Raw genomic sequence first — 16,082 nt, 5'->3', positions numbered from 1 at the left:
GTCAATTTCTGTCGACCTCGACACTGAGATTTTGGGTTTTTTTTTTTAATTTTTAAAAATAAAAGGTATTCTCGAATGACCAAAATACTCTAAACCCGAACGTTTGACATTTGTAAACCCCGTGCTCATTTTGACCGAGATGAAGCATGTTTGCTCTCAAATTGGATAGATTTGACTGATTTTTGCACGCCCAAATTTCAAGAGAAGTCATTCTCAACCTTAAATCTGTGAATTTAATTTATTTTGAACGACGTTATAGTTTATGACTGGATTTTAAATTTTGTTATAGTGCGCTTTTTTTGTGAAATGAGGTGGATGGAAAAATATGTAGTTGGATATAAAACTATATTTTAAGTCAATACACGTGGTTTCGTTTGATAAATCTTGACAATTTCATCCATCTATGTTCGTGTAGATGAAAATCTCAAAATGAAGTTGTTCCAACGATTTGTTACGTTCCATATGCATTTTGTATTGTATTCTAATTCAAAAAGCTGACAGAAATGACAAAATAGATCGACTATTTACAATTTATGGTAAAATAAGGTGTAACAAGTTTTTGTTCATAGTGGATTTTTTTATCATAAAATATAAATAGTTTGTATTGTTTTTATTATTCTTCCAACAAACTCATTTTAATTCTACGAATATTGTGTTTTTTTCTTCCATTGTTAACCCCAATACCAGTATTCAAACTAGCATAAAATAAAATATATATTGGGACATAAAAAATGGAGTATCAAAATTTTGTTTTTGAGCCCTAAGTCAAAATAATAAAATTGCCATTTCACAATATATATAAAAGTACATAAGGAAGTGTTTGTATCTAACTAATGCATATATGTTATGTTAATATTCCTTTGTCATTTTCCAAGGGATTTTAAAAATCTTTCCGTTTGAAGAAACATTTTACCAAAATAAACGTGTAAAACATTGACAAATATATCATATAATTCAATTTAGAATAAGAGACAGTCATTTTAGTGTGGTTTTGACATTGATTTATACCAACTATATCGTTTCATTTATTTATTAGGGTCGAAATCATATCATTTGTTATATTAAATTAGGTGTCTTGATATGTATTTTCAATACATATTTTGGATTATGTTCGGTCCATACATACTTTGGATTTGTTTAATTTTAATTATTGTATGGTAAGTTATAACTTAAATATTTTTCCTCAATGTTAAATTTAAACTAATCAAGATTAAAATTTATTGAAATTGGTTGAGGTAAATAGAGTGGTAGTTATGTCTATCATTTTCCTCCAACAAACATATGTTTAAAGCTTGGTCTTGGGTTAACTTTAGGAAAGTTTGTTTGGGTGATAGTTTTACTATCGGACTGATTTTGATACAATCTTGTTTACTAATATAAGTGTTCAAAATGCACGTGTATTTTAATTTATAAAAACCAAAATAGAAATCTATTTTTATTAGTGTCTACAAAATATTATTAATATTTATTTTAAAATTTATCTTAATTCATTATATATATTCTTATAATATTATTTTATTTTTTTAATATACTTAACCTACCGAGTGAAAATTAACAACCAAAATGTTAGGAACGATTATAATCTTCATCTTTATCTTCAAATTAGTTCAATTTCATCTTCAATCTTCAATCTTGAAATTAAATAAAAGATAGTATTGATCTACAACATGAAAAGTGTCAAAGAGTTTCGTACTTACCTATTAATTATTAGACGTTTGTATTTTAAATAAATTCCGATTTATAAATCAATTTACAACAATAATAAGTAATAACTCACAAATTTAACACATTTAATTTCAAACTTGTCGTTTATTTCAATTAAAACGAATGTATAAATTTAATTAATTAAAATGATGAAAAACAAAATTGTCTAGAAATATTTTTCTTCGATTTTAACTTTTTATAAAAAAATATATTCTATATATTATATGAAAAAGAATAAAGTCGAAGAAGGTTTCGAACCTCTAGACTTCTACCACCACCCTCGTATATATCTAAACTTTAAAAGACTTTATAAAGATAAATATAGAATTAATTATCAAAGAATGATATTGTTTTTTTCCAATAAAATATAACATTATATATAGGTGCAAATAGGGATACTCATTTATAATATCCAGAAGGGGTAATAATCAATGAACTATTGCCCAATTTTCAAAAAAACAAAAAACAAAAAACAAAAAGCTATTATATTGCTCACTAGTTAACCAGTCAATGAAGCAAACGATCTTAACTTGGAAAAAATACAAAAAAAGTAATTAAATATTCTGTTGTGAGTAAAGTAGAGTGGGAATCAAATTCCAAAATAAAAGAGAGAGAGAGAGAGAGAATGAATAGCATAAATATTTTTTTTCCAAAAATAAAACAATAAATAAAGAACATCTAATAAATAAAATAAAGCAAATAAAAAAATAAAAAAAAAGGTGTCGGTTGTGAGAATATGAAGATATTTCAATATTTATAAGTGGAATGTTAAAGTCTGATTATGTCGCTTAATCACCTCCTTAATTTTTAATTACTACACTTCTACTTCCACCAACTCCCATTATTTGGAGCAGTTGAAACACGCATATATACTATTAAAATTAATTTTACACAAAAAAATTAATGTAAATTATAAAATGTTAGTACAAAATATAATAAAATTTTAAATTTTATCAATAACACGTGAATCCTCTTTTGTAAATAGAAGTTTATTAACATCGACAGATTTAGTATAGGTCTAAGAGGCTTAAATTTCCTCTCAGACTTATGATCTTTATAACTAATTTAATATTAATACCAAAAGTTAGTCGAGTGGTAAAAACGTCTTCTAGTCCTATTGTATTATATTTCTTTTCATATTATTTTTACTAATTTATAAAGTTTCATTAATAATTTTTTTAGATTCATCACTGTTTATTAGTGTCTATTATAGATCTTAAATTTTGTTATATTTGATAAATATTTTTTGTTAATTTTACTCTAATTAAAAATGTAAAAGTAGATCGATTAGAATAGTATATTTTATGATAAGTCTTACATGATTGATATGCAGTTTTATTATTATATTCTATTTTAAATAATTAATGTTTATTTTAAAAGTAAATGTTTTTCTATTTCAGATTTGATAATATAAACAAAAGCACTTCTAATAATGAACCACATGAAGACATGAGTATATTCTTATATCTAACTAAATTTAAAAGTACTTTACATTTACATTTTATTAAATAAAAAATTTAATATTAAATAAGAAATTATTACAAGTCAAAGTATGTATAGCGTAGCTAATATACGTTATATTATGGGATCAATAGATCATCGATATAATATAAGTTCAAAGTCCGGAAGCTCCTTCAACTTCATACTCTTTATATAATATATATTTAAAAATCTGAAATAATACTCACACCACTAGCTAGTCTAATGATCAACCTCATATAAACTTAGGTTACATTATCGAATTATAAAGTCATTCGTCAACAAAATTTTTGGATTCACTACTTTAGATAATATAGTTTGTATCTCTCATTCCAATTATAGTTAAAAAGAAGGTAAGAGATCATATTTATTATTGATGTCTGTTGGATATTTTTGGCTTAATAATATAATCAAGTTTGTGGAGTTTGCAAACTATTTTTTTAAGAGAATGTCAAAAATCAAACAAAAAAAACACCATAAGGCTCAATTAAAAATGGAAAGAGGGAAGTTCAAGTCAAGTTCCAAATTGAACTTACTTGATCTCAGCTTGACCAAGAATGAGATCAACGTCAACCCTCACCGTTAGATGAATGAAACATACTACAACACATGTGGACCTCAAGAAAAAGATAGCTCGAGTCAAAAGCCCAAACCAACTCTCTTTCTCTTGTACTCGCCCTCAACTCAACTTGCCCAAAAATTTGATAAATAACACATGCATGATGCATTTGACTCAAAAATCAACCGAATGTTATGTGATTTCGAGAACCTTGATGTGAACACCAAAGATTAAAATTATGAGAAAATAATAAGTTTATTATAAATATATCGATAAGCATTATTAACGTGCATAAATTTACCATTTTTTTTTCTATTCAAATTTGTTTTTCTCCATTCAAATTTTGATATATGTTAGAATGCGTATATGTATAGTAGTCTATCGACGTCTATCTTATTTTTTAAAATAATTAAAATAAAATTTAAATATCTATGTAATATTTCGTACTTTTTTTCCCTTAAGAACACCATAAGCTAACCGTAAAGTAATTGGCAGGCTGCACGGCGACGAAATACACTATGTGCCGGCCAACAGCCGCAACAAGCTCTCTTGTTTTCATGAATTTGCCATATTCTTCACCTTAAATGTTAGAGTTTTGCATTCGAAGCTCAATCGTCTCACCATTGCCATTCCCATTCCCTTCTCAAATCATTCGATTCCAATACAGAAATTTCCTTCAACCCATACTCGTTTCCGCTTTACAATCCCCACTCTCTCCTCCAAGCAGCAGTACAGACCCAAATTCTTACATTCACATCAACCTCCTCACACTGTGCTCCAAGGTTCAATCACTTCTTCAAACAAAACAAGTCCACGCCCTTGGCATTCTCAATGGCTTTCTTCCTCGTAGCGTTTCACTTTGTGCTTCCCTTATTCTCAATTACGCCAAGTTTCAACACCCAGGATCGTTTTGTTCTCTCTTCAATCAAACTTTCCAGAATTGCCGCACTGCGTTCCTGTGGAATACCTTGATTCGGGCTCACTCCATTGCTTGGAATGGGACGTTTGATGGGTTCGAGACGTACAACAGAATGGTTCGACGCGGTGTTCAACTCGATGACCATACGTTTCCTTTCGTTCTCAAGTTGTGTTCTGATTCGTTTGATATTTGCAAAGGTATGGAGGTTCATGGGGTTGTGTTTAAGTTGGGTTTTGACACTGATGTTTATGTTGGCAATACCCTGTTGATGCTGTATGGGAATTGTGGGTTCTTAAATGATGCGCGAAGGTTGTTCGATGAAATGCCTGAGAGAGATGTCGTCTCATGGAATACGATCATCGGGCTCCTTTCGGTTAATGGGGATTATACGGAGGCTCGTAACTATTACTTTTGGATGATTTTGAGGTCTGTGATTAAACCAAATTTGGTGAGTGTTATTAGTCTGTTACCGATTTCTGCTGCGCTTGAAGATGAAGAGATGACAAGACGAATTCATTGTTACAGTGTGAAAGTTGGTTTGGATTCTCAAGTAACCACTTGCAATGCACTTGTGGATGCATACGGGAAATGTGGGAGTGTGAAAGCTTTATGGCAAGTTTTTAATGAGACAGTTGAGAAGAATGAAGTTTCATGGAATTCAATAATCAATGGTCTAGCTTGTAAGGGTCGTTGCTGGGATGCCTTGAATGCTTTCAGGATGATGATCGATGCAGGAGCCCAACCAAACTCCGTCACCATTTCGAGCATTCTACCTGTGTTGGTTGAACTGGAATGTTTCAAAGCAGGAAAAGAAATTCATGGGTTCAGTATGAGAATGGGAACAGAAACTGATATTTTCATTGCAAATTCACTGATTGATATGTATGCGAAATCTGGTCATTCAACTGAGGCATCTACCATATTCCACAACTTGGATAGAAGGAACATTGTTTCTTGGAATGCTATGATCGCTAATTATGCTCTAAACCGGCTTCCATTGGAAGCGATAAGATTTGTTATACAAATGCAAGAGACTGGTGAATGTCCCAATGCAGTGACCTTCACTAATGTTCTTCCTGCTTGTGCGCGTTTGGGTTTCCTTGGTCCTGGCAAAGAAATACATGCCATGGGAGTTCGTATAGGACTAACATCCGATTTGTTTGTTTCCAATTCTCTGATAGACATGTATGCGAAATGCGGTTGTCTTCATTCTGCTCGGAATGTCTTTAACACATCCCGTAAAGATGAAGTTTCTTATAACATATTAATCATAGGATATTCTGAAACTGACGATTGCTTGCAGTCTCTAAATTTGTTCTCAGAAATGAGGCTGCTTGGTAAGAAGCCTGATGTTGTTTCTTTTGTGGGTGTCATATCAGCTTGTGCAAATCTAGCTGCACTCAAGCAAGGAAAAGAGGTTCATGGTGTAGCATTAAGAAATCATCTTTACTCTCATCTTTTTGTCTCAAATTCCCTTTTAGACTTTTATACAAAATGTGGAAGAATTGATATTGCTTGTAGACTCTTTAACCAAATTCTATTCAAAGATGTAGCCTCTTGGAATACTATGATTTTGGGATATGGAATGATAGGAGAGTTGGAAACTGCAATTAGTATGTTTGAAGCCATGAGAGATGACACTGTGCAATATGATTTAGTTTCATATATTGCAGTTCTGTCAGCTTGTAGTCATGGAGGACTAGTTGAACGTGGCTGGCAATACTTCAGTGAGATGTTAGCACAACGTCTTGAACCAACCGAAATGCACTATACATGTATGGTTGATCTACTCGGCCGTGCTGGTTTTGTAGAAGAGGCAGCAAAGCTTATTCAGCAACTTCCCATAGCACCTGATGCAAATATTTGGGGAGCTTTGCTCGGTGCGTGCCGAATTTATGGAAATGTTGAGCTAGGGCGTAGGGCAGCAGAACATTTATTTGAGCTAAAGCCTCAGCATTGTGGATACTATATTCTTCTTTCAAATATATATGCAGAAACAGGAAGGTGGGATGAGGCAAACAAAATTAGGGAACTGATGAAGTCTAGGGGAGCCAAAAAGAACCCTGGCTGTAGTTGGGTCCAAATTTATGACCAAGTGCATGCTTTTGTGGCTGAAGAGAGAGTGGAGGGATTTGAATTAGGTGATTGGTTAGCAGAATCAGTTTGATTCGATAAATTATTCCGACGAAAAATTCATAAGTCACAATCCAAGATGATTAAGAATGACGAAGGCAATCCTTAGAACTCAAGGACACAAAACTACAACCTGTTAGACAGATCCCGTTCGAGGAAGGTTGTGATAGGCAGCTTCAAAGTTCATCTCATTACAAGGAAGGTCGTGATAGGCAGGTGGCAACTTCAAGATCATCTCAGTACTACTTCGTGAGCACTCAACAGCTCAAAAGTAGCTATGTACAAGAATCCAATCTCATCATACTGTCAATTTATTGTTGTAAAAGTGGTAAAACATAAAATGTCTATCGTTCAAATTCCCTTCTATTCATTTGTAACTTTGCGAGTCTAAGGGCATTTTGAAGTATATGCTTGCAGACAGACTTTCTATGGGAAATAAGATAAGTATTTAAGTTCCTGCAACATTACTGGACAAAAACCAATCTCTAAAATTTCTCATTGAAATAGTATCTTGTATAGAATTCATGAATATTGTTTGTGCATTACTAAAGATAGAATGCTACAATCCATTACAGTAAACAGCTTTGCAAGAAAGATCACCATCAATGATCCAAAAGCCCACCTCCTCAAGCCGTTTCTGTACGTCATTATTACTCGTTTCAGCTGGCCAAAACACCAACCTTTTTCCATCACCTAACGATGTGTTGGCAGGATTGTTACCAATATTCACACCAAAGCTCATCTCCTCAGCTGTTTTGAACTTAACACCATGTTTTTCTAATAATTTAGTTGCTATGCCTACAAAACTAATGCCGTCAAGTGACGAGGAACCTTTACTCATCAAAGACTCTAAAATGGCTTCGGCCTCGACGACCATATGGCTAGCCCACATCTTCTGAGAAGAGGATGAGCTTTTAATGAAGAAAAGTTCGTAGCTCTGCCCAGAAACGATATCATTAGCAAGACTCAAGTCTGTGAATGTATTGCCATTAACAAAAAGCATGTTTCCATCTACCAATCCAGGACTGTACCCAAGTTCTAAGCATGACTTAATAACGTAGAACTTTGCTAGAACTAACTTCACCAGTTCTGAGGTGGTACCTTCAAAAGTTGTAAATTTGGAAGTTATGAGAGTCTTCAGAAATTGGTCTGCATAAATTACTGGGTGTCCCCTCCTTGTTAAATCATTGAGCAACTCAGATTCGTGGCCCAACAAAATGTAGTTCTTTATGTTTAACCTCTCAAAATGACAAAGAAAATTCCTCATCGTGGACTCTGAAACCCCAAATACGCTCACAATGACTATGTTTTCATGTTTCTGAACAGAGTGAAGCACAGAAACAAGCTCGCTCTTGCTTTTAACAATTCTTTGAGGAACAACTTCTCTAAAGCAGAAATCATACCACTTCAGATTGCTTCGAGGCTTCATCTCTAGGAGATTGAAATCTAGTGAGCTTTCGTCCAGTAAGTGTGAATCAGGACCAGCTGTTTTCCCATAATTTACACCAGCATCCCTGTGAGAAGTACTCAGCGCTCTTTCATGTAAGAAATTGGTGTAGATATTGAAATAGCCACGAGAATGGATAAATTTAATAAACCAAGGGGTCCATATTCTTTCACCCAGCTTCTTGTACCATCCTGTTGTCACCTACAAATAATCCACGAACAAACTTGAACAGAGAATATCTTAAGAACAAAATATCACCTAATAAAGCAATAACTATGTTAAATACCATGCCGTCAAGTAGTGGCTTAATGCCCATCGCCTTGTGCTCATCATACCACAATCTAAACTCCTTCCAAGGCCTTGGAAAGAGAAGCTGGCCCCAAGTGCCAACTATTTGGTACAAAAACATTCTGGTTCCTTCATCCAGCTTTATTTTATTACCATGTTTACCTATGAGCAAAAAACAATGAGCATGGCTTAGGTTCAAAGGAGAAAAGTTGAACAAATGTTTCAGGAAACTTCCAACCATTTGTGCAGAAAAAGAAAACATTTCCTCACTTCTACTGAACTTCTATAACCTTGTTCTGAACAGTGGAATTTAGGACGCACAATTCTATTCAAAACCAATGGCACCTCACACGAGAAAAAATTTATTGTGGAACCTCATACAGATTTGTAAGATCACTAAAATGCTATCTGCATAAGCCTATAAAGAGCATGCAAAGCAATAAATAAATAAACTATGGAACTGCTCTCAGAAAGGGAAAAAAATCTCAGCATTCAGGTGGATTTATCTCTATATGAGGTTTTACTTTATAAAATTGATCAATCAAATTCTAAGGATCAAGCTGGAATCAGGGTCCACTTGGTATATTACTTGTTTAGGAGTTGGATATAAAAATTACAATTATGCAATTCATTCAGTGATGACAAAGGATCCAGAAAGCAATAGTTACAGTTGTGAAGTTTGCAGTCCCTTAACCTCCCATCTACACAGATTTATAGGCAAGTAACTATGTTGGAATTTGAATAAAAAAGAAAAAGGAAGGGGAAGAAAAAAGAAAAAGAATCCTATAATCTTAGAGTGTGAACAAAAGATTGGTTTATACAGGCTTCCATCCATCAAAAATCAGTTTAACCGCAAATCAAGCCCCACATGTGATTAGGAACCATCATCTTGTTACCCTCGTATCTTTCGCAGGATATCCCATTGAACCCACAAGATATTTGGACCAAGAGACAATTATAATATAACCAACAAACTTCTGTAACTAAGCGAAAACCTTAATCTGATATTCTATCATACATGTTACTAAAAATTTGATCAATTATTTAAATGAACTATCTAAGCAGCAACATATGGTCTATGAAAAAGTATAATTTGAATGAATTTCAATATGTACAAACAAACAAGCTATATCAGGTTGAGCCCTATTGTCGTCTCCTGAAAAATTATATCCGAAGAAGCACATAATTCTTAGAGAAATTAACCAGTGAAACGTACTACTCTCAGAAGGCATTATTTACAGTTATGGATGTTAATAGCAAGAAAGCTTTGAAACTTCAATCAGCTAAGAATTTCCCACTACTACTATATTAAAGCAGTAAAGAAAAAAGACAGTCAAGTACAACCCAACTATATGTACATATATTCTACAGATATTCTACAAATCCATACACAGCAACTTTGAGATTTAGTGTTCAGTTAGCGCACACAAACAAAAAGAAAGTGGTACCTGGCACAAACCTTGGTCGCTGCAGCGAAGCTCCGTATATCGAAGGATCATAATTCGAAGTATTATAATAATAATTCACAATTAAACTTCTCAGGAACTTATAATAAAGCGGCGACAACTCCAAATCATCCTCCACAACGAATGCAAACTCATTGTCAGAGCTCGGCCACCAAGCTTCCAACCACTGCGCTTGCAATCCCACGTTCCCCGTCCGATAATGCACTATCTTTTCCCCAAAATTCCAAGCAAATTGATCAACGAATTGCAAGATCCGATGCGACTCATTGAGCTTAATATGTGCATCATCGTTAGGGTAATGATCAATGTAGACATGGAGATGGACGCGGTCAGAAAGGTAATCCGCATTGGCGATGGACCGAAGGCATCGGGACACGGAATCGAGGCGATTGTAAGCAAGAACCTTCACGATTAGAGTGAAACCAGAGGTTTTAGGGTCGGTAATTCTCCTGGAGAGAGCGAAATCAGGGTTAGGGTTCGAAGGGAAGGAAGGTGGAATGGAGGAGTAGAAGTGAGTGAAGAAGAAGAGGATAGAAACAGAGACAAGGAGGAAGAGAGGAAGAAAATGCCTCTTGTGACCGACCATGGTTAGAGAGATGAATAGAGAGCAATTACAGAATCATGGATGATAAAGTGGCAGTTCCGTCCTGATATCGCCGGCGCTGGGGAAGACGATGAAAGATCCGGTGTCAGCTCGCCGGAGAGTGAGGGCCACGATACTCTCAAGTCTTGATTCTAAGAGTGAAATGAACAGAAGATCAGTTAAGTCGGGTTTTTGCCCAAAGTGAAATCTGACCCACCGTTCCAATCTTATAATAACCTTAGTTGGGTGCAAATTTTCTAAAACAATTCTTTTGAGTATGCAAGGCCAGTCACTTTATTTTTATTTCTCTTTCGTGAATAACTTTTCAGTTCCTCCTTCTCCTTCTCTATGTTTTTATTCTTTGTTCAATTTCTTCTTTCTCTTTCTAACTTCTGCAAAACCAAGAAAATTTTGTAAGTTTTTTTTATCCTCCTTCTCTATGTCTTTGTAGCATGACTAAGTCACTCATTTTGTGTTTTCAAAATTCTAAGATGAAATTGATTTTTCTTTTGAAATAATAGACATGTAAAAATGTTACAAAAGTGCTTATATTTTAGTCTTTACAGGTTCCTACTATATAAATTATTTATAAGAAAGTAAAAACTTATCTCCATATGAATTTTACTTGCACACACCTTAGCAATAACTCAACATTAACAAATTTCATACCAAAACGTAAGTTCACCACCTAGCTAGCTTTATGAGATTTAGTTTGTTTTGGTAAACAAATTTGAAACAAGAACGATGAAGGTACTATCCGACTTATGAAGAAAGTAGAGATTAGCATATAATTATTTAATAGTGAAGTGAGCGGAAGACTTAAGTATCGAAAAAGAAAGAAGAATTCATAATTAACCAAGACATGTTTTTAAGAATCACCATGAAGACATGATGCAAAAGACTCTCAAATGAGAAATTAAGAGAAAGCTTGTGACACAATATTACCAAGAACTCGAGAATAGTTAATTTGGTTAATAAAATTGACATATAAATAGCCAATCATAACGTACAAGTAGATAAAACAACGTAAAGATATAACATATAAGATCACATCACGTAGTCAATTAAAAACATATTCTAATTTTCTAAATCTTCGTGATTGGGAGGAGGAAGTAGCCATGTATCACTCTTCAAGTATTCAAGACTAACAAACTGCTGCACTTTTTCATCACTCAATTGCTTGCCGTATTGCACACGCTTGCTAAAGTTCGAACCCAGCCCCGAACACTTGTATTCTCCGAACGAAACCGTTCTGTAAAAGTAGAAAAAGGAAAAGTACGTATCATTCAATGTAACAATCCCCAAGTACTTTAAATCATATTTGTCCTAATTTTAATCTTTAGAAAAGAAATGAAGTAAAAAGAATGTGAAAGCTGTTACGTACTTGTCGTAACCAAAATTGTCCATGTCGTTCCAGCCTTTGGGATGAATAATATCAGCCATTGTAGTGTAGGCAAAAACAACTCTAGATCTTGGCCTCCAAGCTCTTCCCAAATAAGTGTTTCTTCCGCCAGTTCCTGTAATGCTACAATGCACAAATGAGAATCCACTGCACTCAGATTCTTGTTCTCTTGAATGGGCTGCTATCACTCCCAATCCTCCATCGACCACCACATCCAACTGAGTGTTCTGTAATGAATCATTTTCTCAAAACTAAAATTATAATATTCGTTTTAAATATCTATACAAGAACAGTAATTATAATATAATTAAATTATACCAAATAAAGGGAAGTTCCTCCTCCGAAAATGAAATCAACAGTGCCTTGAATGAAGCAATCTTTGTAGAGATGTAAACCCCGATCGTCGCAAAGGGTATCTTGAAATCCAATGAATTTGCAATTATAAATTGCGACTTTATTTCCCCAAATTCTTGCTGCTAATGCTTGCTCTCCTTTTCTTTTCCCATCTGGCCTTGGCGATGAATTCTGTTCATGTGTATTGTTTTTCAACAAATATGATTTTTATAAAAGGGTTATATTTAAGTTTAGTTATTGATAATTTCTCATTTTCCTATTCATCATAATGAAATAATATATATATATATATAAAGTAACTGCATATATAACTTCACAATTGATAAAATATTAAAAAGCTCACGCCTACCACAAAAACAAGTAATTGGTATTAGTGATAACTTTCATTTTTTACTACTATCGATTGCTCTAACTGATAACTGCTATTAGTGGTAGCTTTGATCAATTTGAAAAACGTACTATCAGTTGCTATCAATGAATATCACTTCATTTGAGAAATGTGTTTTCTGTTGCTATCAATGAATATCACCGATATAACTGCTATTAGGGTTAGCTATCAATTTGAAAAACATGTTATTAAGTGTGACTATCTATGGTTGCTATTAATGATGGACACACGTGCGCTAAAGGGAAAACTTAGAATTTCAAAAACTTTACAAATTGACTAGTCAATATTAGTTATATTTGGTAAAACGTGATAAATAATAGTATCTCTTCTATCCAACTACAAGAACTAAATTCTAATTTCTTAGAGTTATAGAAATAATTTTGTTAATTATTTAACCTTAAAACATATTTAATAAACAAATTATACCTCAATGATGAGATTAGCTGCAGTGAAATAATCAGCTTCAACCGTCAAGGTAGCACTATAAACGGTGCCGTATTTGCTAGCATCTCCATCGAAGGTCAAATTAGGCATATTATTAGGAGATCCATAAAGAGTAACGAAAGGCTTATTTCTATCAATCTTAAGCTTCTCTTTATAAACTCCTCCTCCGATCCAAATCACTACACGTTTCGTGTTACACGCTGGCACGCTTTCAATGGCTTCAGTAATTGTCTTGAAATCTCCACTTCCATCACCCCTTACCTTAATCACGGTGGCGTTTTCTTCTGCAGCCACCAGCTCCGAATCAAGCTTCATCTTATCACGTTTGTTAAACGACTTCACATGCTCTGAATACCAACCGTCTAGTTCAGACTTCTCGGTTGGAATCATATGCGATGCGGCGAGGATTATGGCTGCAGAAACTTCAAGAAAAAGTATCCATCTTGTAACTCGAAGAGCATTATTGCAATATGTCATATTTAATTTCTATGGGTTTTTCTTAACTTTTTTCTTCTTCTTTGTTTGATTGTTTGAAAAGGTTTGAGTGTTTGATTGTAATGGAGAAAGAGATGATTATATAGAGGAGAAGGGGATGTTAGTGAACCATAAGAACATACACATATGATATGATATGGAGTGGTTTAATTTTTGCTGTTTGTGTTTGGTTGGATATCTATTTTTAGGAACGATGTTTTGACTTTTTGTTTCAAATAAAAGGCTTAAATTTTTTTCTTTTAATAAATTATAATTCGGTTTTGATCTCAATAAAGAATGTTTTAGTTTTTTTTTGTTATTTTGTTAAATGTTTTCTGTTAATATTATTGTTATTGTTATTTGAATTCAATCATTTGATTGTAATTTTCTCTATTTTTAGTTTTTTTTAAAATCTATTTCTTTACATATATTATTTTTAAAATTCAACTAACTTAGAAAAAAAGAAACAAACAATTGACATTGAGAAAAGAATGTACAATAATGCCTTAAATTAATTTAGCTACTTTGTTTCCTCTCAAATTGTTTGGATAGATTTTCCACTTTTCTTTATTTGTTTCTCTTTTCCAAAAATTACCATTTTAGTCTCCACGTATTTACATGTATTTAGTTATTGCATTTTAAAAATAGACATTTTTAATCTTAGGTTTATAAGAATAGACTCATTTGGTTTTCGAATTTTCGATATGTACCTTTTTAATCATCGAGGGACATTTCAGAGAAGAGTTTGATTTATGTGAAAGGAGGGTTAGTGTTATGATAATTCTCGTATTATGATATAGTATGTGTTTATAATAGATAGTGTTATAATATTATGTGTTTAGGGAGGATTGGGGGAAGAGTGAAACAGTGAAAAAAAGAGAAAATTTAGGTTTTTCACGATCCTTCCCCCAAAACGTGGAGTAGGTTAACATAACCCATCTCACTCCTCCATAGTACTCGGCCCAAACGCCAGTTTTCTAAAATAAGTTTAAAAGACCATTCAAATAACTTTATGCTTTTATTTTGAATAATTATATGACATTTTAAATTAGAAAAATAACTTCTAAAATCCATACATTCACTTAAACTATTTTTAAAATTTTTATAACTCTTTATAAAATTAAACCTAAAATACTATTAGAAGGAACTTTATAAACATATCTTTTAAAATTAAGGAACTAAAAATGTACATTTTGAAAACTCGAGAATCAAGTGAGTTTATTATTATAAACGAAACCTAAAAACATATTAATTTTAAAACTCGTAGACCAAAAACACATATGGCCTAAAAGGTAGCTTTTCCTCGTGTTTTGTTAAGAATTAGTTAAGCACTCGAGGGCATGTCACGTTGTCCACTCAATTGGTTCGGTTTTTTTTCTTTAACAAAGTGAGACTTTATTGTTAAATTTAGCTATAATTAAGCTATGCTTCCCTGTAGTTCATTACTATTGAGCGTCTTTGCTTCAGTTGCTGTAGGTTGTCATAATATTATTCTCTTAGTTTGTGGTCATAGGGTTCTAAGTTTGCCAGAAGATATGTAGTTTTCTTCTAGTTAGTTTATAAGTTTTGAAAAGTGATTAATGTATAAATTCTTAAACCTTTCGATTTTGATTCTAACAACTCACTTAAAAATGTTCGATTCAAACGTTTAACTCCCAATTTTAAGTTTAATAGATCTAAAACGTATTTAACATGTTTAAGAACTAACCATTTTTATCAAAATTTTCTTTCAAATTTTCAACTAAATAGAGACATTTATCTTTAAAAAAATCTCAAATCATTTTTATAAGACGCAAAGTTAAGTTTAGTATTTACTAAACAATAATTTAGTTTCTAATAATTTGAATAGGCAAAGATTCATAGAATGAATATTTGATATTTTAGGCACAAAAATAAAATTTCATAGGTTTATTGGAAACTTTTTAAAGTTAAAAATAGATATAAATTAAAAAATTCATGCACTATATTATTTATTTATAATGTTATTTTGTGCATTCTTCCATTTTAAAAAACCTCTATGCCAATCTTTGTTTAGTAGTGAGTTTTTCTTCAATTGTTGGTAATTATAAAATGATAATTCTATGTTTTTTGTTGAATTTTTTATTAAAGTTCTTCAATACTATTAAGCAAAGTTTGCTGACTGAGACTGTTGCTCTCCTAAACGAGATTGTTAATAGTCGAGGTCGAAGAGATTTATACTTAATAGGTTGAAAACGTATTCTATGATTCGAATCTCTACTGCTTACTTGAACGTCAAGACTATTTCAACAACATAAGTGGTCCAAACCTTCGTAATAACATTTGAGCTTTTTTAGTATCATTTTCTAAAAAACATTTGAGCTTTTAATTGATGAAGCATATAGTATCTTAGGCTGTTTCAATAACAAATGTTATGTACTAGAATTTGACATATGATATTTTAGTAGGGATTGTTAGTAGGTA

General features: G+C 32.6%; 3 protein-coding genes across 3 annotated transcripts; 1 reads left to right on the top strand and 2 right to left on the bottom strand.

The window, feature by feature from the left end:
* Nucleotides 1-4,220: 4,220 nt before the first annotated feature.
* Nucleotides 4,221-7,256, top strand: LOC101206039 (pentatricopeptide repeat-containing protein At4g14170). The gene has a single exon (XM_004140227.3). It carries the CDS (start codon nt 4,327-4,329, stop codon nt 6,826-6,828), a length of 2,502 nt encoding a protein of 833 aa, XP_004140275.1. The 5' UTR covers nt 4,221-4,326; the 3' UTR covers nt 6,829-7,256.
* A 6-nt stretch (nt 7,257-7,262) lies between these two features.
* On the bottom strand, nt 7,263-10,877 carry LOC101202835. Its single transcript, XM_011659298.2, has 3 exons — nt 9,978-10,877; nt 8,528-8,691; nt 7,263-8,442 (listed from the first exon to the last, which is right to left on the bottom strand). The coding sequence occupies exons 1-3, from the start codon at nt 10,579-10,581 to the stop codon at nt 7,354-7,356; spliced, it is 1,857 nt and encodes a 618-aa protein (XP_011657600.1). The 5' UTR covers nt 10,582-10,877; the 3' UTR covers nt 7,263-7,353.
* A 660-nt stretch (nt 10,878-11,537) lies between these two features.
* Nucleotides 11,538-13,538, bottom strand: LOC101205808 (putative pectinesterase 63). The gene is made up of 4 exons (XM_004140226.3): nt 13,149-13,538; nt 12,299-12,505; nt 11,963-12,207; nt 11,538-11,830 (listed from the first exon to the last, which is right to left on the bottom strand). The coding sequence occupies exons 1-4, from the start codon at nt 13,479-13,481 to the stop codon at nt 11,656-11,658; spliced, it is 960 nt and encodes a 319-aa protein (XP_004140274.3). The 5' UTR covers nt 13,482-13,538; the 3' UTR covers nt 11,538-11,655.
* Nucleotides 13,539-16,082: the final 2,544 nt, after the last annotated feature.

The sequence above is a fragment of the Cucumis sativus genome, chromosome 6 (assembly GCF_000004075.3).
Source record: "Cucumis sativus cultivar 9930 chromosome 6, Cucumber_9930_V3, whole genome shotgun sequence".
Lineage (NCBI taxonomy): Eukaryota > Viridiplantae > Streptophyta > Magnoliopsida > Cucurbitales > Cucurbitaceae > Cucumis > Cucumis sativus.
The sequence above is the reverse complement of the archived record's forward strand: the minus strand, read 5'-3'. Positions and strand labels throughout refer to the sequence as shown.

Coding starts and splice junctions, on each gene's coding strand:
- LOC101202835 (XM_011659298.2), bottom strand. CDS start 10,581: ATGGTCGGTCACAAGAGGCATTTTCTTCCTCTCTTCCTCCTTGTCTCT. Junction 8,692..9,977: donor GCGACCAAGGTTTGTGCCAG/GTACCACTTTCT, acceptor TTTTGCTCATAG/GTAAACATGGTAATAAAATA. Junction 8,443..8,527: donor AGCCACTACTTGACGGCATG/GTATTTAACATA, acceptor GATTATTTGTAG/GTGACAACAGGATGGTACAA.
- LOC101205808 (XM_004140226.3), bottom strand. CDS start 13,481: ATGAAGCTTGATTCGGAGCTGGTGGCTGCAGAAGAAAACGCCACCGTG. Junction 12,506..13,148: donor CAGCTAATCTCATCATTGAG/GTATAATTTGTT, acceptor ACACATGAACAG/AATTCATCGCCAAGGCCAGA. Junction 11,831..11,962: donor GACAATTTTGGTTACGACAA/GTACGTAACAGC, acceptor CTACTTTTACAG/AACGGTTTCGTTCGGAGAAT.
- LOC101206039 (XM_004140227.3), top strand. CDS start 4,327: ATGTTAGAGTTTTGCATTCGAAGCTCAATCGTCTCACCATTGCCATTC.